The sequence below is a fragment of the Cupressus sempervirens genome, chromosome 3 (genome assembly GCF_028749045.1).
Source record: "Cupressus sempervirens isolate cs-2001-9-10 chromosome 3, ASM2874904v1, whole genome shotgun sequence".
Taxonomy (NCBI): Eukaryota; Viridiplantae; Streptophyta; class Pinopsida; order Cupressales; family Cupressaceae; genus Cupressus; species Cupressus sempervirens.
Genome location: NC_143120.1, coordinates 229,768,598 through 229,792,133, shown reverse-complemented (window position 1 = coordinate 229,792,133; position 23,536 = coordinate 229,768,598). Strand labels below are relative to the sequence as shown.

Below are 23,536 nucleotides of genomic sequence, written 5' to 3'. Positions count from 1 at the left end.
CTTGATTCAAAAATTTCAAAGTATTTGTCATCTATCTGCATAGGCTGTAGAATTGCTTCTAAATCCATTTCAGTCTTCTTGAGTTTCCCTGCAAAGTGTTTGACAAAACGTCAAACAACTAATTTGAGAAGAAATTGAAGTGATAAATTGACTGCGGTTATTACAGTAGTATCAAAGCAGTTTCTTGCCAACTTGTGTGGTGTCGGAAAGTTATTTTTATTTCAGATCTCTGTTGTTTTCGGGAGTGACCAAAACTCTAGCTTTTTTCAACTAAGGACAGATACAGGAGGTCTAGTAGTTCCGAGAGCTAGCGGAATAGTGAGGAAGATAGTAGGAAAATAAATGCCTTGAGAGAGAATAGAGAAAGACTTAGTATTCATCAGTAGCGGTTGGTGGAGAGACTATCAGATCCTAAGATGGTTGATAGGGCAGCAAGGTATATGGTTTCTGCATTTAGAAGGCCGGTGTTGAGATTTCAGGGAAGGAAGCTTTAGTTTTCCCTGACAGGTGTCTATGATGCAGGTGTACCTGTATTTAGTACAACACCAGCTAGTCCTGTCCATAGTCTTCATGATGGACACTCCACACAGAGACATGTGGATGTGTCAATGCCTTTGGTGGACCGTAGCATTGAGCTTCAATAGGTTGAGGCTCTTAGAGTTGTTGCAGTTAGTGTAGAGAAAATTGATGCAGTTGTTGTTAGTGATTCTTTAGGCTCTCACGAGGAGGGGACTATTATTGGAGATTTGTATGTCAGTTGTTGCAGTGTTGCTCTTTTGTGGGAGGCGGTTGCTCCCTTAGGCAAAACTGATGCATTTACGGAATCATCGAATTGTGTTATTGGAGATTTGGGTGTTACAACGGATTCAGTCAACGTGGGCTCATGCTATAGCAGTATTGAATCACAGCCTGACATTGAGTCAAGTGTGCAAAGTCAGGTGATGGTAGTTGAGCTTCTATTAGGAGATGTGGATACAAAGAGTATGGACACATCTGATGATCCATTTGATGATGCTATGAGTTGCACTGGGTATGATACCCCTTGCTAGTTATTGGATGATGACTTTGAGGAGGTTTTGGATGGGTTCTAGGATCAGGATTTACTGTGATTTTTTGTCGAGGGGGGAGAAGAGTCACACGAGGACTTCAATATAGCATGGGTTTTCACTTCTTTAAAGGAGGTGTTGGTTGAGGTATTGCTTGGTTGTATCTTAATTACAGATGTGTGCAAGGATAGTAGCACACACGTGGTGAGTGATCTTATGGTGAGCAGTTTTGATTCAGTTTTCTATCACAGTGCAAATAGTGAGACAGAAAGCTTGCATAGGAGGCAGGGGTTACAAAGGCATCATGCGATCAGTTAGCTGAAGGTGAGTGAGAGTAAAATTTCTTCATCTCTTGAGCATTATAATGTTATCCATCATATGCTAGCTACATCTGGTTGGGGTGCTCCTATGTCAGATGAGTACAATGATAGTACTCTTTCTCTAACAGAGGTTCATGCACTTTAAGGGGCTGTCAGGATCTTGAAGCATAAGTATTCATAGTTAGTTCTTGATAGGGATTACCTTATGGAGTGGGGTAGCACCTATTATGAGGCATTGTTAGGGAAAGATGAGGAGGTGGTCGAGCTCACCCAGGAGCTTGAGATGGTTGTGGACTCTCTTCAATGTACTTAGTGGCTCTTAATGAGTCACAGTCATGATTAGATGAGGTGACCATGGAGTTGGAGCATGTTCGGTCCACGCCAGCCCTAGATCCAGTTCAGCTGCACATTGTGGTGGTTGGTGGTGAGTTTGCTTCTATGGTTGGGGATGAGGGACGTGATGATGTGGTAGTCGCATCTATCCAAGATATGGGTGCAGTAGGGACAGAGGATGTGATAATTTCAGCGGAGATGAGCTCTCATGATGATTTTCTTCCTTCTGCAAGAAGCGATTCTATTTCTTCATTTCATACAACTAGTAGCATTGCACAGTTGACAATGTTATGTTTTTAGATGGATCAATTGTGGATCGCGAGGGAGCAGGTTGACACCTCCACATCTAATTTCTATTGCACTGATTCGTTCATGGGGTATTTACTTGGGAGTTTGGATTTGCAAGAGGATTCTTGCAGAATATCTAAAGGTACTCTCATTCGGGGCTCTCAAGCTATACAATGATTGGTGGGGAAGATTGTAAATACCTTGGCTACTATGCTTCCCAACAGGGATTTTATGGTTGGGTTTGCTAAGAGGGTTTCCCAGGATCCTACCTAGCCAGTATTTGTGCGGAGTCAAAGATTGGAGTCGTCTCCTAATTCCTAGTTTGGAACTAATGAGCCATTGACAAAGATTGAGGATTCTACCAGCATTATTAAGGGGGGTGTGCTCATCATTTTTCTTTTGACCCACAAGTAGAGGATTTGGTTTCACATCGGTGTGGTTTGGCTCCTATTTCATACCATCCATTACGGGATGGGTTAGCACCATTTTTTGAAGATGGGATCAGCAACTGCAAGTTAGACCACTTGTAGTATGTATACACCCAAAACAATTTATCAGAGACTCAAGTTGGTGATAGTGATTCAGGTACTTATGGTCGTTATCATCTCCATAGTCCACTTGGTTGTGAGTGTTAGTTTGATAGGGATTTAGATGTTGACATGGTTGGTATTTCAGCTGGATTGAGTTCAGATGAGTTGTTACCGCCATCAACGCCTATGGTCAGTTTCCAGATGATTTTGTCATTGATATCAGTTATTTGGGTGTTGGTACAATAGGAGTTGCTTGTACATATTAGGGATAGTATGCAATTCCACCTTTGGGATCTAGGTGGACTATGATGTTCATTTTGCTCAGGGATTGTTTGGGACTGTTACCTAAATTTTCATCCCCGACTCATATTAGGTAGAAACATAGTTATATCAATCAATGGTGCATTTTTTGTTTCAACCAAATACAAGAGTTAGATTTGCAGCAAATTGAAGAGTTCAAAGCAACAAGGATACATATGCAATACATCATTTTGGTCATAAAACGGAATAAAAATGAAGCAATAGCTATAGACTCCACCATCAATAGTAGCGAAGCAAAGGAAGCATTTAGAAGTTTCAAATACCATCAACAAAAGTACATCTGCAATAGCTGTAAGAGGAAGCATAGTTTTTCCTGCATAAAACTTTACCCCAAGGTTTCAAATCTAAAGAGAAATCAAGAAAGAGCTTCCAAATTTTTGGAAACTATAACAAGCTTAAGATTATTTTTATTTTTGTAAGTTTGTATTGTATTTTTTTAATAATATTTATGAATGGTATTTTATAAATCATTTATTTGATATTATTTAAAAAATACAAAATATGGAAATTGGATTTTAAAATAAAAATAATTTTTATTTTGTATCATTTAATAAAAAATTATTAAACAATTTATAATCTATCGTTTTTAATGAACATTATTATATTAATAATATTGTTAAGTGATTTAATTATCACTCAATAAATATTATTTATATAATTAATTTTGTTTAAATAATAAATAATAAATTACCTAATAATTGTTAAATAAACGTATTAAATACTTTATAGTTCATTACTTAAGTGATATTTATTAAGTAAATGGATTATAAGTTATTTAATAATTATTACTTAAAGTGCAAGATAAGATATTTATTTTTATCTCTAAAAGTCAAATAGAGATATTTTGGAGAGTTATGGCAAGGTGTCTAAGGTCATATTGATGGGATTTGAAGGTCAGAAAATTATTACTTTTCATAGACTTTTTGTGGGATATTTTGAGAGATGAGAGTGCATTAACGAGGGGTCTTTATGTTGATATTGTTGAGGCATGACTTTTGGGCCATATTTACACCTTTTTGAAGACTTTTTTAGGGGCTCAAAATTGGCCTTGAAAGCTGAATTCGACCAAGGAGTTGTTTGCATTAATGATGTAGTTGGATGGAAGAAGGCATAAGTATGAGTTGAAGGCTCATTTGTAAGGGGTTCTAGTTTTGTGCAGATTGGGGACTTCTGATATTTTCCAATCCTTCTCATTCTTGCTATATTTCTTATAACTCACTTTGAGACATGCAGATTTATAACATCTTTGAGCAGTAATACACATTGTGTGCCTTCTCATTTTCTATTTTATTGTGTACTTAGTGTTGATGCAAGTTCATGCGATGTTCTGTCCTTGGAGTTGTATTGCATATTTGTGCCTTTATGTAGAAAGATACAATCCTTTGTAGAAAATAAGTTGTGTTGGTCCTAAGAATGTCTTAGTGTGTGAGAAAATCTTTCTCCTCCTAAGGGTTGATTTTATTAAACCATCTTATGAATTATTTATGCAAAGACCATGTTACTGGGTTGTCTACTAAGGTTCTCGTATTATTAGTTTTTGTTGTGTGTTAGTTATCTGTTAAGGCTCAAGGATACTTTTGGGTGCATCACCATAGTTTGGATTTCGTTTTTGTTATCCTTCTATCCCTTTTCCTCAAAAAAAGTTTAGTTTTAAGATTTAAGGTAAAGTATCACAAGGAATTGGCCTAGAATGTAGAGATTCACTCCAATTTTAGGTAACCCATAGACCCAGGAGTATTTCCATGTTTCTCGAGGTGACTGGATTTTAGAACTTAGTCCAGGTGCGACTTTTTGAGATAACAGGGACAAGCAATCTTAGGGAGAGAGGACTGTAATGTCCCCATTTTAGGAGGTTCTTGTAGTTGGTTTGGTTAGTTCACCATCACGACTCTCGTGAGCTGACATTGGGATTTGAGGGTCTCAGTTGTGGGGGTTGTAGGCTTTCTAGCAGCCTATGGTGTGTTTTGGTACTGCTTGAGAGACTTGCTATTTATAGTAGGCCAACTGTTGGTTTCGATGAGCTTAGTTGAGTTAGGGGAGTTGAGTAATGCTCTGAGTTTTTATTTCGGGCTTCTAGTTTGGCCTCCAAGAATCTTGAAGGGAGCGTCTATTTATAGTAAGTCACTCTATAAGGTTCATTCATCGTCTTTCTTCATCAAGATCAATCTGGTGTTGTCAAATTTGGATTCTAATGTTTTTTCAATTGTTTTCGCAAGATAGATGAATTATTAATATTATTCATCTAAATATGTTGAGGTGGTTGCTTTTGTTGGCGTTGTATGTTGGTCACCTTAGTATCATAGATTGTTGGAACTAGGTTGAAAACTTTTAAATTGTGGACACAAAAAACATTGGCCTTGTGTGTCAGTACATTATGTTATGGTAGAAAAGGTCATTTTTGGGAGCCAAAAACAATTAATAAATTATATTATAATGGCACTTTATTATATTTTAATATTGTGTAGAGGAAGGTTTTTAAGTGGAGTTCATTTGGAAAACTTGTGTCATTTGGAGATTACAAATATGAGCCCATTTGATAAGAAAAGCATCCAATTATTTGATTATCTATTTGCTTTGGTTGTCTTTGTGACATTTTTGAGTCTACAGATTTATTTGCCCTTGGTGAAGCATAAGGGTTTGGAATTGAGAAGTGCCTAATAATTCACAGCTGAGGTATGGTGAATTAAATTTCTGGGAATCATTGTGTCTTCTAATGTTAATGTTGTGGCTAAGGAGACAAGATTTGCTCAGTAATTCATTAAAGCAGCACATTTATACCTACGTCCCCGGCCAGGAGTTTGAATTGATTACTGAACAGTTGTCATTGCATTTCCAGGCAAGGGTTTGCCATACATAGGTGAATTCAGTTTGCGAGAGGCTGTGATACCTTTTTGAGGGCCTGCAATTAATTTCATAGGCTTGCGTAACTGTTAACTAGGCCTGAATTCCATTTCCAGGCCTGTGGTTGTTTCCTTAAGGCCTGCGTTTGTTATAAGAGCAACCAGTAGCAGTCAGTGTATTGGTGGAATTATTAGGAGACAGTTTTTAGTTTGGCAGCTTGCAGATTTCTACAAGCTGCATGATCGTGTTCAGTACAGAGGAGCAGATAAGAGTCCAGATTAGTGTGAGGATTTGTTAGATTCACTTCTGCATCTAAATCAGCTTCCATACATTATTGTTGCAATTCAATAACTGTAATTTCAGTTGAACTATTAGTAAGTGTGAATAAAAACAAGCTGGTCTAATAAAGTATTCGTCACTTCCCTGTAAATCTTTGCATTTCTATTGCTCTTCATTGAAAAATTTCAAAGTATTTGTCATCTATCTGCATAGGCTGTAGACTTGGTTCTGAATCCATTTCAGTATGATTGAGTTTGCCTGCAAAGTGTTTGACAAATGTCAAACAACTAATTTGTGAAGAATTTGAAGTGATAGACCGGCTGGGGTTATTAAAAACAAGTAGATGAAAGTAGATTATTAGACACTTAGGTCTTTGTACAAACAATGATACCTACCATCTTGGAGGTCTAGTATCCACTCTAGGCAACTTAACACAATTAAACTTTAATAACCACAGATTGGTAATGAAAATATCTGATAATAATGGACTCCTCAGACATACATGGCATAAGGATGGACAAAGTTCCTCCAAGTTCAGTTTCTACAATTAAGGAAGGCTCTCTAATAGAAATTTTCAAAACAATGAAGACTCTGACTAGATGTTAGTGAACAAATTGTCTTCCAAAGAAATACATACAAATTGACCCTAAAACACCCAGACAGGAAGATTCAATAAGCACTAACAGTTGGGTCACTTCAGTATTGAAAGAGTGTAGGTGCCCTCTAAATTTATCCGAGTACAGCTCCTCGTGTAAGATCTACAATTAATTCATAGAAATACAAACACGGATGCTTTTAACCAGAAAGCACAAAAGGTTTACAAACATCTATCCGTAAACACAAAATAGATGCGAAAAAACTAAGCAACTAAAAGGAAATAAATGACACAAAGTCCATTTATTCAAGCATTACATTACGGAAATAATGCAAAGAAAAGACAAATTATTCATCCCAAACACACAAAAAGCATAGCACCAAGTCCAAAGGATAATCGTGATCACAATTAAATGCAGCAGATACACGTTCAGAGAAAATCAATACCACTCCAAGTTGAATATTGATCAGAAAACATACATTTAAATTCAAAGTTTTAGTATATTGTTGTTATCCCCTCTTTGAACACGACAAAATGACAAAGATTCTACTGTTTCTGTACAATAATCACTATCTGGAAATAAAATTTCCCTTCCCCTGTGTTACAACAGAATAGAAAAGGACAGAAAAAGCCCCCCTCTTAGAAGCCCAAAGTCTGCAAAAAAAAGGCAGTCTCTCCTCCCTTGGCAAAAACTGAAATAAAACTAGAACCCCTTTCTCCTCATGTTTTTACAATATATAGTTTTGCTGGGTGGTTATTCAGGTTTATAACTTAATTTTGGAAGGATTATACTCTTTATATATGTATTTATTTTTATCTCTTGATAACTCCCACCTTTATATTTTAATATCTTTATAAACTCTTGATTTAAAAGTTTATAAGAATATATTTCAGCATATTAAATTCTATTTGGACAAATGATTTAGTCCAAAACGAAATATTCCTGATACTGGGCGGATTTAAAATAACTCTGACAGCAAAAATAGGTCTTGGTACGAGAGGCATAACTAATTATCCCACTGCTGGATCTTGTTGAGTTTTGGATATGTTGTCAGAATCCTAGTTTTCCACATTCTCACCGAAGCAATTTTGAAAATAATATTCGAGTCAAAAGTTATTCACTACTGTTTGAAGGTCTGTCAAACTGTCACAAATCAGAATTGTTAAGATAATGTTACCAGCATCAGCCTTGTATTTCTCATCTTTGCTTCCATCCATTTGATAGGTTTATGATTTATTCCAGCAATATTCTCATTCTTGCTTAGAAAGGCCAAGTGAGCATCATCATTTTCCACTTGCCTATCAAGATATTCACTTTCATTTTAATTCCCTTTATCTAGATTCTGAATTCTGAAATTGCAATCATATCCATTGATAATCAAACTTAGGCTTCTTCACTTTGACCGAGCTAATTGTACCAAAGTGGATCCCATAATTGTCACACAAAAAGGAATTTGGACATATCTTTGAATCCACTAGGAAGAATTTAAATCTCATGGACTTTCATTTTGAATGGGAACCAAGAGTCACGAAGCTTCTGAACTTGCACTTTAGAAGTGGAATCACCAGAACCTTTGCAGTATGGAACTTGTTGAACTTGGAATCAGGTTGACTCAAAATAAGCTATCTAAACCTGCTTCAGTAAATGGAACCACTTCGAACTACTTTGAACCTTAGTTCAAAGAGGTTCAAGATTCCACACTGAAAATTTTAATCATTAATATTTTTGGCAGCAAAACTAGGTCCAGGTACGGGGGCTATCCCACCGTTGGATCTTTCTGATTTTCACATATGTTGGCAAAATCCTAATCTTCTTCCTTTCCACCAAAGCAATTTGCAAAATTATGCTTTAGTAAAAGTTATAGGTGACTGTTTGAAGGTATATAAAACTTGTCGTAGGTAAATATTGTGTAGCTGATAGGATGTATGTCATCAATAGATATTGTGTAGCCAATGAGTCCCTTCGGGAGGTTCTTGTTATGTGGCTGACAGGTCCCTTCGAGAAGGTTCTTTTTATATAGCTGTTGGGTCCTTCGGTAATTGTCATGTAGCCGACGGACCCCTTCGGGAAGGTTCTTTAGAAAGTATTTATACACCCTCTTGGGTCATTGTAAATCATCTAATCATTGGAAGCATAATGTAATATCTTTGGCATATGCGAATAATACAAAGAGTTTTGTTGTTTTTATCTATTGTTCGTATGCATTTCTTTACCCCAGTACGGTAAACATTTGGCACCATTGCTCGATGGACCTGGTACGAAGGCTAACAGATGAAGACTAAATGCCAAATCAGCTGAACAAGAATAAGAATAAGAATAAGCTTAAGGAAAACGATGAATTACGCACAGCGCAGGAAAATTTAATTTTGGCACAACAAGCCGAACGTAGACGAAGGTTTGAGCAAATTACCGACGGACACTGTAGCACTAAAGAATTGTTGGAGGAGACTCGACAACGGCTAGATTTGGTGGAAGAAGCAAGGGAGGAGTTTCTGAACCTGCATACACCGAGGGAAGAAAATCCAAACAGAAGGCGATTGACTCACATAGCTCGTAGTGTCGAGGGAGCATGAGCGTGGAGTGAACTCTTCGTCCGAGATATACTTTTGGAATGGACAGCTTCAGTTGACGAAAACCCTTCTTCACCAAATAGCACGACTGTCGGGAGCAGCACGAGTGTGCAGAACAATGCAGGTACACCACAAAACCCTCAATTTCAAATAGTAATGGTAGGACCAAAAGAAAAATTGCAAAAATTCGATGGTGGAGCAGCCAATCCGATCCGACATTGTAAAACATGTGAAATGATTTGGAGAGCAAATGCCATAACGAGTACAAACGAATGGGTCCAGCAATTTCCGGCCACCCTACGAGGTGTTGCAATTGATTGGTTCGCTGATACAGATCCCCAAAAGTTAACTGACTAGGACAACCTTAAAAAAGAGTTCATTACGGAATTTCAACCGTTGCGCGATGACAACGAAATCGTAGCGGAAATATACAATACAAAACAAGGCAAGAATGAAATAGTCCGAGTTTACGCTAGGAAGTTGAAGGCCTTGATCAATAAAATGGAGAATAAGCCGACTGATGGGCTACAGAAAAGATGGTTCATTGAAAGCCTACACCCAAAGTTGTGAAAGAAGATGAAGATCGTACCGCCATCATCATACACAAAAGCGTACAACCGGGCAATGAACTTGGAAAGTGAGCAAAAGACGAAAAAGAAGAAGAGTAGCTCGTCTAATTTAGATGACGACGCATCTTCAAAAGAAGGAAGCAGTGAGGACGAAAAGGACAGCAAGAAGGTCCGCGCTCTTCAAAAGGATATGATTCAGATGATGACAAAATTCAAGAACATGTAGAAGGAGACCAAGGGAAATGAGCTATGGTGCACCGAATGCAAGAAAGAAGGCCATACAAAGGGATCCTGTTTGAAGGACCAATTTTGCGAGATTTGCGAGATCATGGGACATTCGACAAAGGAATGCTCGTTCAATCTGAAAACACAAGGTCCTCAGCAAGTGTTCCTGACACAGGAGGCTTCCGCGTTAGGAGGGAGTGGGAACACCAATACGGAGGGTGCTATGTCAGGAGGATACAGAAATAATGCGAGGACAAAACAACAATGATAACAATAACAATGGCAGCCAAAGTCGAATTCAGCATGATGTGAACAGATGGCCGATCATTCAATGCCGCGCATGCAATTTGTGGGGCCACTTTGCCCAAGACTGTACAACGACAACTGGACCAAAATTATTATGCAGATGATGCGGACCCGGCAATCAAGAAGATGCCAAGTGCCTGAAGTCAGGAGTAAATTTGATTACCATCAGGACGGACGAAGAGGAGGTTCTAGCCATCACACGAAAGCAAGCAAAAGTGTACCCTGACCCGATGGAAGAAAAGAAGACACTGGAAGAGGCACGGGCCGAACTTCAAAAAGCAACGTAGGTAGAGAAAGCACACCTGAAGGACACTGCCGGTACCTCAGCAAAATATAACATCGTACAACAGATATTACAAACCGAAGTACCAGTCAAGATAAATGATTTGTTGCTCACAATGCCTTAGCTCCGATTGACACTCACAAACATCGTTCCCGTTGCTAAACTACCAAGAGAACACGGAAGGGAGCAGGAAAGTGGAGCAAGTACAACAAACAGAAGGGAGAAGGAAAGTGGTGCAAGTACAGAAGACTCGATGTTGTTAGCCCTTTCATCCGGACGACATCCGACAATCGTCGAAATGGGAATTCTCGAGACTATTTTGACGGATACGATTGTGGACGGAGGATCCGATGTCAATGTGTTACCAGAGGATACCTGGAATAGGTTGGGACAGCCGACATTGTGGCCACCTACATTCCAGTTGCTAACAACGGACCAACACGAAATCAAACCGTTGGGAGTCCTGATTGCACAGCCAGTGACCATTGGAACACAGCCGTTCCTGCTAGACTTCGTCGTCATCCCGTTGAAGAGGAGAGGATATGATGCCATTGTGGGCCGAGGATGGCTTGTACAAGCAAGAGTTAAACGTGACTGGAAGAAAAACACTCTATGCCTTGAAAGCAAAGGGTAGAAATTTGTCATTGATTTACACACGCAAATGGTAGTGGAAGAAGCTCTATCATCAAATTTCGAAGAAGAGGATGAAGGGAGGCAATGTATGGAACCAAATCATGAGGGAGTCCTATGGTTGGAAGGAGGTTCAATGGATGACGATCTGGATTCGATGAACGGTCTTTACCACTGGCAGATAGAGGACTACGAACTCTTTCCAAGCTGTAATATGTTAAGGGTGGACGAAGGTGAGAAAGAAGAGGAAAATGAATGTCCGAAGGAATACAGGGAAGCGAAAGAAGGAAAGGCAGTTGCGGTTGAAGCTAAGGGGAAGAACATACAGTATGAACCCAAAAAAAGGAAAAATCCCGCCGTACGACTGTGCATAAGGAAAATGTTACATCGAACCATAGATATAACAGAAAGGTGCCAATAGCACGGAAGACACATCATATGGTCTGCACAGGAAACAAAGAGGAAGGGTTTAATAAAAGTTGCAGCAGTACGGAGTGGAGGTGTTATTGACGGCAAGAAGGGGTAGTTGATGGAGTCCATGGTACCGAGCTTTGACAACAAATTGGGCGATATGGAAAACCGGATGGAGAGATCGTGTACCTTAAATAAACTTGATGAGCGACAATTGCAAGCACAAGAGGCTACGAAAGTGAGACAGAATAGGCGCAAAGCATGGCATGATAGACACCTGAAATTGAACAAGTTCCAATCGGGACAGTTGGTGTTGACGTATGATGGACAGAACATGATCAAACTAGGCAAGTTTCAAGTGAAATGGGTAGGGCCATACCAGATTCGGGAAGTGGGTGATAACGGAGCAATAAAACTATGGATGCTAGACGGAAAGGAAGTGGCCGATGCAGTGAATAGGTCGAAGTTGAATGTCTACCATGAAAGAAATAACACACCTCCATGGACGAACAACTGAGAAAAGAATGATTGTAAATACAATATATATGTAAATATTGTACATATGTAAGATAAGTAAGGACAGAGTTAATAAAAAAAAGGGGTCAAAAGAGCCACCGTACGGCTTTTTAAGTTCCTTGAACCATATGGCTTTAAAAGTTCATTCATTGATGCAGTGTACGGATTTAAAAGTGAACTCCCAGCAAGAGATCGTAACCCGTACGGATTTTATATTCTTCCATAGCATACAAATTCTAAATCAATGGCTCTAAGTTGTACAACAATTTGAGGTGTTCTGAAGGGCACTGTACGGATTCTAGGAATTGTTCAAATTGTTGGCGTGCGAATTAGGGGTTAAATTAAATTCCAGTTTGGCGAATGGATTCCGCAGTCTAGCGTATGGATTTGGAAGCTCTCTGTTCCCATCATACGGATTTCCATTGTGGTGTACGGAGGCATACGGATTTTGGCAATAAAGCTTACGGATTGTGGAGTTTAAGGCTTGAATGCATACGGATTTCGTATTAGCTTCTAGTTGATGGCATCAGATTAACCTTGCAATTGTCACCATACGGATTTCACATATTGGAGTTCTGATTTTCCTTCCACTTTGCTGTACGGATTTCATATTAAGTTCTTTCATACGGATTCTGTAATTGTTCTAGATGTACGGCTTTTGGATACATTTCTCTAACACTGTAAGGAGGATCACTTCCATGCTTTTGGCGTACGGAATTTAGGAGCAAGTTGCTGTATAGATTTCAAGACTTGGCGTCCAGATTTGGCTTGGTGTACGGATTTTAGAAGGTTTCCTTGTTTACTTTCATGTTTGCTAGCGTATGGCTTCCATACGGATCTGGAGGATTTGCAGGTTTGAGTCAAAACACTCTACAACATTTTTAGATTGTTAAGTCTTCTAGTTGATATCGTACGAATTATGGAGAGCTTTCAGAAGGGTTTAAAATATATACCAGCACTAGGGCAATTGCAAATTTTTAGGGCACTGTATGTTTGAAGCAGTCAGAAGAGAAGAGAGGAGCAAAAAAAGAAAAAAAAACGACGACAGATTGAAACAGTTCGAAATGAGTAACGCATGATGCCAAAGGAAAGGATAGACATAAGCAATTGTAAGAAAGAGTGTGGAATCGGAAGAAAATGACAGAAATAGTGTGTTCCATGTAGTTTTGTGTGGGTTTCGGAGTGCTAATTTGGTCTTGGCAGCGAGGGGCACTGCCCCCTAGACCCCCAGTCGTTGCAATTATCAATCATGGGAAGTGTGACCAGTTGATGAGACCTGGAGCTGCTACAAGCATTAGTGTCTGTGTACTAGAGGCACTTGGAGTAGGTGTTGGACGTGAGGCTATCATGCTAGATGCATAGAGAGCTCGGGAGGAGCTGATCATCCAGTTGGAGGCAATACAACGACACTGGGCTCAGAGTACCCAGGAGTTGGAAGCAGAGAAAGAAGCACGGGTGGCTATCAAGGTCAGCTTGATTAAGGAGACAGTATTGTGTTAGCAGAGGCTACAGATGCAACGTGGTTTGGAGATCAGTTTGGTGCAGGCGCGAAACGAATGTGAGAGTTAGATGACAAAAACAGATCTATCTTGTTATTCAGTTAATGTATTTTGTTTTGTCTCAGATATTTTGTAATTGTCGTCCAAAGACGACTTTTTTCTTTTGGGGGGAATGATGTCGTAGGTAAATATTGTGTAGCCGACAAGATGTATGTCGTTGATAGATATTGTGTAGCCATTTTAAACTGTCAAACCATCGAACCTGTTGAACCAATCTGAACCATGTCATACCCTGCTGAACCATCATGGGCCAAATGAACTAGAATGAACTCATACTGTAAATGTTGAGTCTTTTTGTATTGGTTGAACCAACTAAACTCTTTAAACTATCACTCATTTGAATCTGCAAGATGAACCATGTTGAACCACTTTGAACCACCTTGAACCACCTAAACCACTTTGAATTGCTTTGAACCTTAGTTCAAAGAGGTTCAAGATTCCACTATGAAAATTTTAATTTGGGTCCATATGGGTGCCAACGCTAGACAAGAAATCCTAGGTCTAAAAGACTTAATATAGGGGTGCTAATTCCAGTTCGGGCTTGAGCTCTTAATACAAGGGTGCTAGTTCCAGTTCATGACAGGACAAAGTATGTGGAAACTCATTATCATTATATTTAGGATATGGTACACAGAAGTGGCATTCAGCTGAAATATATCAGCACTGAGGAGCAGATAGCAGATATTCTCACCAAGCCTCAAGTGAAGTTTAAATACTTCAGAGATAGGCTTGGAATTATGGGGAACTCAACTCTCATTGAGAGGGTGTCTCAACATCATTGATACATCTAGTCGTATTATGCACCTTGTAGGCAACGTATGGTGGGAGCACCCTCTGTGGGCAATGTATGGTGGTAGCGTACTTTACTGACCTCCTTGGAGAGAAGACTTGAGGCCTTAGAACTCTTCCACCTTTTGTTGGCATTGCAAGGTGGATCCATCCTCTACAGGTATGTATAATGGACATCATGGAAGGAGTCCATGATGATACCTTTTTGATTCATCCTCGCGGGCAATGCAAGATGATTTCATGGAAGGAATCCGTGAATTTATCTAGAATCCTCCCTAGCTAAGAGGGAGTGTTGATTTCTTGGTAGCTAGTTCGGATTCTAGCTCTATTAATTTTAATTAGAAATTTAAATTTAAAAATTCAATTATAGATCATTGATTGGGTTGGGCTCGTAATTATTGCCTTTTCATAATTCAATAAGCATAATTTTGGGCTGGGCCCAAGCATGTAATCCACAATTGGAAATTGGCACCAATACTAGGCCGACCTGTGGAGATAAATTTGAGAAAAGTTCTTGTATATATACAAGGTATTGTATTTGCCAAAAGAACATATGATCGACTCAAAACACTCTTATCTAACTGGCAGTGATTGTCTGGAGGTAGCAATTGCTTGGAGGCAGCGATTGTTCCTTAGCAGCAATACAATTTAAGATTGTTCCTTAGCAGTGATATAATCCATAGCAGCGATTCATTGATATGAAATTAACATCTGCGATCTGATATTAATGAACTGTTACTAAGAACCAACCATCACTGTAGTTGGCAATTATATCAGATTTGCTTCATTGATATGCGATCTTCCGCAAATATCACATATGCAATTTTGTTTACATCTACTGAGGTCTGTAATTGAATTTGAAAGGCAGTAATAAAGGCTCTAAATTGAATGCTGGGTTTTCCCTACAGGAGGGAGGTTTCCAGGGCAATGTCCTTGTGATTACTCTATTTGATTTTTTATTATTAGTTTGCTATTCAAATTTTATAATTAAATCTGATCACTAAAGTTAACAATTACAGAGTCAATTGTCTTACAATGAGGATAGACTATAGCGCCACTTTTTTTTCCTTCTTAATTCTATTGAATAGTTTTCTAAATGCTTTATCATCAAAGAATTCGTCTTAAGACAATTCATGAGATGAAATGAGAAGGCACTTGACAACATGTCAACGAGTTAGAAGAGTAGATAGTTGTTACTGGAAAGATTCAAACAGATTCACAGCTTTTGTGACAAGTTCAACTGATACATTATTGCAAAAGTTGGTCAATAAAGTTACAGTTACAAAGAGAAGTACCACAGAAAATTCAACCCTGTACAAGAGTTCATCAGCCTTCTACAAGTAAGAATAATTTTTGCCCACTCAACAAGTAAGAATAATTTTTGCTCACTCAACAACCCGCAACTGATTGCTCTTCTTAATACTAATAGCGTAATAGGTTAACAATTGAAGAACCTCACGTAACCAATAGTTACTGCACTTTTAAGTTTTCATGATACAGATGCACATAGCAGTACTACGTGTCCAAGGATGCAAAGACTTAATCAGCTTATGGGATTGAAGACTCTAAGTCTACAAAGTAGGGTATTGTTCAATGTCAAATAGACAAACGTAGTTACAACTCTACAACAAGATTTACAGAATATGAACCCATATATGAAGAATTAGTGAAAGATCAGTAGACATTATCTTCTGAGGAAGAAGGGTAAAGAGATAATTGTTCAAAAACGAATGAGTTATACTTTCCAAGAAATTCATTTTGAGGTTATAACGCTAGTGAAAACTACCCAAAATCAGTCTTTGACCAATATTGACATTAGATTAAATAATGAAAACAACTGTGCAAATCCTTTACATCATCCTGTTCAACTTGATAGAATTATTAGGTATGCTTGGAAAGAGTCCGCTGCTTTGGCCCCAACAAGATAGAAGCCTATGACTTTTTACATATCTTTATATATATATCTTCAAAGGCTGCATTTACGGATTGAATTATTGTAGCATTGAGCAGAGCTCCAAATAATGTAATGCCATTTCCAAGTGATGAATGCTTAAGGTTTTTCCTATACCAAAATTTTTAGGAAGTGCTATTTTCCAGAATCAAAATCAGTACCAATGGTCAAACAATTGAAAAATAACCAAGTTGCTCTTGCTCCCATCCAAATACTCACATCAATATCAGGTTGTAAGTGGTTGAGTGTCAATTGCGATTTGTGCGTGGAAGCCTGTTGTGGCATTTTTATGCTGATCTCTGTAAGCACTCTGGTTCCTCGTGTTGCATGAGTAAGTGTATAAAGTTGCTTAGATGTTTTTATAAATTTCTGTGTTCTGTTTGCTGCATCACTCAACTAGTTGGCATTGCCCTTTAATGTGGCTAGGGACCCATTGTGTTTATCTCTTTTACCTACCCAAAAAGGAAAATGCTGACAACTAATTGATCAAATAGTACTACATTTCTGATACTCATCCCATCATCTAAGCAACTATCACATCAATTTATCAGAAAACACAACAAACCTTGGCCAAAAAAGATACATTAGGAAACTAGCAAGGAGAAAAATGACCACAACCATGCTCGGGAACACCAATATCCATCTCTAAATAGTAATACCATGTCCAATACAAGTTCAATATTTTGCTTTAATTATTTCTTTATTAATCAATTTTTATCTTATCCCATATTCACTTCATCTTAAAGAAATGTACGAGACTATCCTATAATTATAGATCACTTCCAAGTAATATTCTCCTCCCTGTACAGCCCTATCACCATTTCCAATGCAAGCCTTAACCACTGATTCTCATGGTGTTACTTTTTTTAATCCCATCACAGAAAAGCCACCTTGTGTAATTGAAACTTTTTGCTTCTTAAGTTTGGCTTCTAATTTTCTACAGGGAAGGCAACTGTATTCTACTTAAGATATGCAGATGCCAGCCCACACAGGGAATCTTCCAATTATCAAGCATGTGCAATGTGGATACTCTATGTCTGTCTGTGCCTATCTGTAAATAGTTCCCTATGTTTCTTATACAATGTAACTAAACTTCAATCTCATGAAAACCAAGTTTCTTTCAACCCAACATTGTCATCGATGGTTCTAGCTTCCCAGTATATATGAGAACATTAATACCAATAACCTGGTGGTCATGTTATCAAGTTCTTCATTTTAGAGGAAGAGTTTTTTTTTATGTTTTGCTAACATGCATCATTAAGAATCACTTGAGAGTAACGGATTATTACTGCCCTGAATCTCAATTGCCCTCATTTCTCAAAATGAATTCACATCTCATTCTGTGAGGAAAGAAGGCCAATATTCTTTAGACTTTAATAAATGAGACCAGAGAGTGACTCTATGAAAATTTCTACTTAGACAGTGATAAAGGGTCCTATAATTTTCTTAGTCACCTGAATATGCATGCACTGTCTATGTAAAATGCTCCTATAACCTCAAACCCAGCAATAAAGCAGAAACAATGTCCAAAGCTTATAAATATATGTTATAGGCTGGTGGAATAAACTGATGACCTATACAAAGACAACAATCACACAAGTAAAGTGCCAAAGCAAGGACCAACCAGCATAATCATGAACTTAAAGGTAGACGAGAGTATATAAATTAAGTAATAGCTTGTTTGGAAAAGTAATGTCGTAAGGATGCCACTTTGTAAACTAAAATGGAATATGGAATCGTATTTATTTCTGCTGATGGATGATTTATATCTCTTCTCTATTTTCAATCAGGCAATTGGTCGTCTTTTTTGCAACTCCAACCCCAATATGAGGCAAGGGCTCTTGAGAATTCAGACATGAATATTCTTACTTTCCAAACCCAACCCTCCCAAGAACTCTAATTCAATGTGCTTACCCTTCGCTGACCAAGTTCCATGCCACATGTACCAGAACAGTTTGGGACAGTCCAATCTTATTCAAGACTGACATGAGAGGGTCATAAGGATGCTCAATTGTAAGCTCAAAATCCAAGGTGGTCAGTACCATTTGTTCAGCTTCCAGAACACGTTGTTTATACTGCTCAAACCAATCCTGCAGGAGAAGGAGAAATCTCAGCTAAATTCATAAAATGCTTCTCAGTTCCACTATCATTCATAAAGAAGGAATGTATATTACACACAAGTAAAAATTGGAACTTTGGCACCATTGCAAAAAAATTAATGTTACAAAATAAAAATACAATTAGATATGTTTCTGTGGTCCATGATATTGAAACTCTTGACACATTTTTTACATCTTTGAAGAACATCTTTCCTATTTCAGCTATTTTATACCTCAAGAAACCATTCCACAACTTATGATTAGCAGCACCTGATTAAAAATTGTTGGGAATGAATTTTTTATTTTTGCATAGCCAAAGATAATAAAATAAAAATAATAGAACTCATGAGTTCAAAAGAAAGCTTACAATTGGAAGTAAATAGTGGAAATTTTCCAATTCATGCTTGTGACAAATTTCATATGACGTGAAAAGTAAACTATTCAGGGGACGAGGAGTTTCCTCTGACTTTGCTGCCAAGAACAATGCAGCTGTTGCAATTAACTGCCAACACAAATGGATATTTACAAGTTAGTGAGCTTTAAACATTAAAAAGTAGAACATTAAGAGAGAAAGAAATCTTACAGATAAATCAGGTCTGTGATCAAACCTTATTAATGTTTATAAAGATATCAGTAAAAAAGAAGGTGATCTTACAGATAAATCGGGAATAAAATTTGGGACTCAAAATTTGTTAAGTTGAATATGATTGATCACAAAACCATATATACCCTTACAATTGTTTTTTGTTACTATTATCCTTAAACCCTTAATCTCAAAGTCAAAGTCAATGGGGTTCAAATTTAGATTTAATGGAATACTATAATAGTTGTAATATTTGGTGGTGTCATTAATTAACTTCTCTTTAGTTTGAATTTAATTAATCAGGATCTTAAATTTTTAGCTTCAAAACCAATAACATAAATCCAAACCTTGTTCATCTCATAGATCGACCATTAAAAATGAAATTGTGAAACATAAATGAAATACATCACATCCATAGATAGTTCAACACATAACACAATAATTTGGTTACCCAAAAACAATTCAAGATGAAGGTAAAACTGGGGTGGGGATGAAACCCACAAATCTTCATTGTTGCATCAATAAAGTTAACCTGTTAGGGTTACAATGTTTGATCATAAAATATGATCTACCTTGTGAGGGGTCTGCCCTGTTAAAAGCTTAAGAGACTATTAGGTCTCACCTTGTTAAAGGATTTTACACTCACAACGAAGTAAGGACTCTGTAAGGAGGTTTACATAGATCTGTTAAGACCACTCTGTTAAGAGATTTACCCCGTCTCAATTAACAATAACTGATTCAGAACCTGACCCTCAGTTTACTCTGCAAGCTGATCTTGGGTCTCCCCCTTACTGTATCTTTGATTTGATCTCCTGATCTGATAACTTTGTTCAGTCCTTCATTGCGTTGACTACTCTCTTGTCTGCTCTATCTTTGAACCTTTGTCTTCACTCCTTCACATGCGCATAAGGATATTTGTCCTTCTTTCTTTTTCCTTCTCCATACACACACATGATTCTCGGGTTAGAATCCTCCTTAAATAGACGTCCTGTGAAGGTTTTAGATCTTGATTGACGGCTTACACTTCATCATCTTTTGTCGTTACTATCCCATTTTTTGATTGGTTGAATCGCATGCCTTGGGATCATTACCTTCTGTAATGACACGTGATCAACTCCTTAGCTGGCTCAACAAATACTAAATATCATAGAAAAGTCGGCCAAAAAGGTTTACAAATGTGTTTGTGCCATTACAAACATATATGTCAAAACTGAACTACTCAACACTTGAATGCTCTAAAGCTCGGTTGTGTAAACTTCATGTTGTCACTCAACTTCTATAATAATGTTTTCTCAGCACTTAGTAACTTGACAACATGCTTGGTCTCGCTTGGTCTCAACTATATTGCTCGACTCATTCATCTACTCGGTCGCTATTGAATACTTGGCTATTACTATCCTGCTCAGTATAAGTGTTGTATGCTCGGCCTTTACTGGATAACTCGATCGCAGTGCTGACCCTGTAATCTTGCCTAGTAAATGACTGTGTTTGGACACTAATCGACAACATAGGCTTAGAGATGAACATGGCAATGAGTTAATAACCACAAGGATTACGGGAATTCACATCTAAATTGAGACTAAAGCAGCACTCAGTAAATTACTGGCAGTCCCATAGGAAAGGAGAGATGAAACAAATCTTAAGGGGTGAAATTTGAAGTTAGTTGTGGAAATCAAATTCTGTTAAAATATTTTAATGGGAAGTTAGTACTATAGAACTGATAATGAACAAAATTCAAAGAAATAGAAAAATAAAAGAGGACCATCATAGAGAAAATAGACAAATTAGATTGGAAAAAAAACATGGTGTGTCACCAAACAAACTTATGATAAACTTTCCCAAAGAAAGTTCAAGAAATCAGTGCTTACAATACACAGAGAGAGTGGAGGAAAGGAGGTAAGGGGGAAGATTAAGATTAAGAGGCGAGAATGCTCGAGAACCCTCTTTCCACCTTGCCATCGTAACATATGCTCGAGATACCTTGCACGGGAGGTTCTTCACGTGATCAATCCGCATTTTCAGAGCAAGAGGTAAGAGGTATTCCACGTCATTGCAGGTTCGTGAGCGTGGAACAGAACAGAACAGGTGTGAGCCAAACTGGCGATTTGTTTATTTTTGTGGGGATTGGAATTGTCACGTAACAAGGTCTGCATACAAATTTGAGGGGTCCAGCATTCTGATTGAGGGGTCCACAAGACACGGGATCAGTGCAGGGGCAGATTTAAGGGTTTGGTCGGTAGTCTTAGCAACCGGTGGGACCATCCAGTACTAAAGACTCGATATGGTGTCCCTCTCTTTCAGTGGGCTCCAGCTCGGTTCCATTTGAAGACAACAATATGTGCCTCCAATAGGCGGACAGGCAGATCCCAGGTACGCCTTTTCCTTTTATCTTGCATATGATTTTGCACCTGTTCAGGCTCCCTTTGTTTCTTCTCCTGGCATTGGTAAGTTTACAACAGTAAAACACCATTAAAAACATATAAACAAGGCACCGGTGGGAATGATATGGTCCTCATGGACGGAACAAACGGGGAAATCACAGATACATCTACAGATAGGATACTTGTAAAAGTATCATTGACTGATCAACCTAAGATAAGAGAGGAACAGTCAGAACTCGATGGGTCCACCTTACATAACACAGGATCTGATAGTAACAGGGTGGCAGAGAATCAGATAGTTAGGGCACCCGTAACAGCAGAACAGCAAACTAGTTTGAAAGAAGCTACGAAACACGACATCTCTGGCAATAGTGGCTTGGTCCTGACATACGGAGATAGTTTAATGCACAGCAGCATCATCGTGGAATCAAGGGAGCTTCCTCATTATTCCAGAACCCTCAGCCGGACACACGAGTTCATTCAATCTTGGAGGGACAAATGGTAATTTATCCACAAACACTTTGAGCTTATCACAAGCCAGCAGACCACTCACGGGAGGCAACTACATCTATGTGAATGCCAAACAATATAAAAGAATAATTAGGCGGAGAAAGATACGAAAGTTTAAAAATGCAAAAAGAGGGAAGTTAGCAGCTTTACTTCCGAAACCGATTCCACAAACCCCAGACAGCACAAGGGAGGGAGAACAAAGTCTGAGGCCGACTGAAATCTCTAAAACAATTAAGCAGTTTGATAATATCAGAGATATTAACGGTAAAGGGAAGCCAGATAATTCTTAGGTGATAGACATGGTGGAGGATGGGCTACCGAATAATTACAGCCCCACAAGGACACCTATGACGTGGTATCCAAACATTTTTGTGAATGATTTAGTAGCTATGAAGGAAAGGGTGTGGGCACTTGAGGAGAGGAACCAAATAGAAAGTATCACAATGAAAAGAGTTACTGAAGATAACTGGAAGCTGGCAGCGGAGGTCAAGTCACTTAGAGAACAAATTCAAAAATTGCAATTTAATATGGAAAAAGGAGAGTATGAATTAATATTGTTGAAGAAAGAAGTAGGGGAAAAGAGGACAGCAGCAAGTACTATGGGAGAAGGAGAGGCTACAGAAGCAGACAAAAACTCGCAAATGAAAAATATACAAGATGCCATGGCCAATATGGAAATAAAAGAGAATCAACTCAGAGAACAGATTGAAGAAGTTAGATCATGGGCCAACATAGTAAAGGGGCCAGCAAACAATCCTATTGACAACATAGAAAAACAAGTTCGGAGACAGATTAGAGAGGAAAAAGAAAGAAATGAGAAAGCAACAAATATCATTGTCAAAAGGCTACGAGACTATGGAGAACAGGAGAAAACAACGGATTTAGTTAAAGACTTCTTTAAAGACCAATTAGATTGGCATGGAACAACCATACAAGCTCAAAGAATCAGAAAATGGATTAGAGGAGGCAAAGATAGACATGTTAGAGTGACAATGAAGAATATAGGAGATAAAAATAACATTTTCAGCAAGAGGAAGTTTCTTAGAGGCACACGCATATATCTTGATGATGACCTCACCGTAACTCAGCAAGAAGAAAGGAGGAAGGAATGGGAAAAAGTGAAAACAGCAAGAGGAAAAGGCAAGTGGGCGTGGCTACAAGATGGCAAAGCCCAAATCAGCGAGAAAATCACACGCAATAAATAGGAACTCGGGCCCACCCAGGAACATTTAACTATAGTTAGCTGGAACTGTAGAGGTTATCCTTGGGGAAGAGGACCTGGGTTAGGGCCGATAGCTAAAGATAATGACATCATTATGCTTACCGAGACTCATGAGCATGATGGATGTAGAGTTCCAGATTTTGAAAGGTATAAGAAGGTATCACTGTGGAATGAAAAGATAGATAATGGTAAGGGGCATGGAGGCATCACCGTTCTAATAAAAGAAACTTGGAGCAGATTTGTAAACTTAGAGAAAGAAGATGTAAACAAGCAGTATATTTGGATAAAAATAACAGAGAATCAGATTTCTACAAGGGTGGCTATATGTTACTTCGCTCCAAAAGGCTCAAAAATATATAAAAAACATAGGTTGGATCG

The 23,536-nt window shown here is 38.3% G+C and overlaps 1 protein-coding gene across 2 annotated transcripts in view; it reads right to left on the bottom strand.

The window, feature by feature from the left end:
- LOC149565681 (putative cyclin-T1-1) overlaps window positions 1–23,536 on the bottom strand; it is a 132,989-nt gene that overhangs the window by 15,707 nt on the left and 93,746 nt on the right. For both annotated transcript variants that reach the window (XM_089819177.1, XM_089819178.1), the window contains exons 5-6: window positions 18,830–18,964; window positions 18,278–18,453 (exon numbers count right to left, since the gene is read on the bottom strand). In XM_089819177.1, coding sequence (XP_089675303.1) covers window positions 18,278–18,453; window positions 18,830–18,964 — 311 coding nt within the window. The remainder of the gene's footprint in view (window positions 1–18,277; window positions 18,454–18,829; window positions 18,965–23,536) is intronic.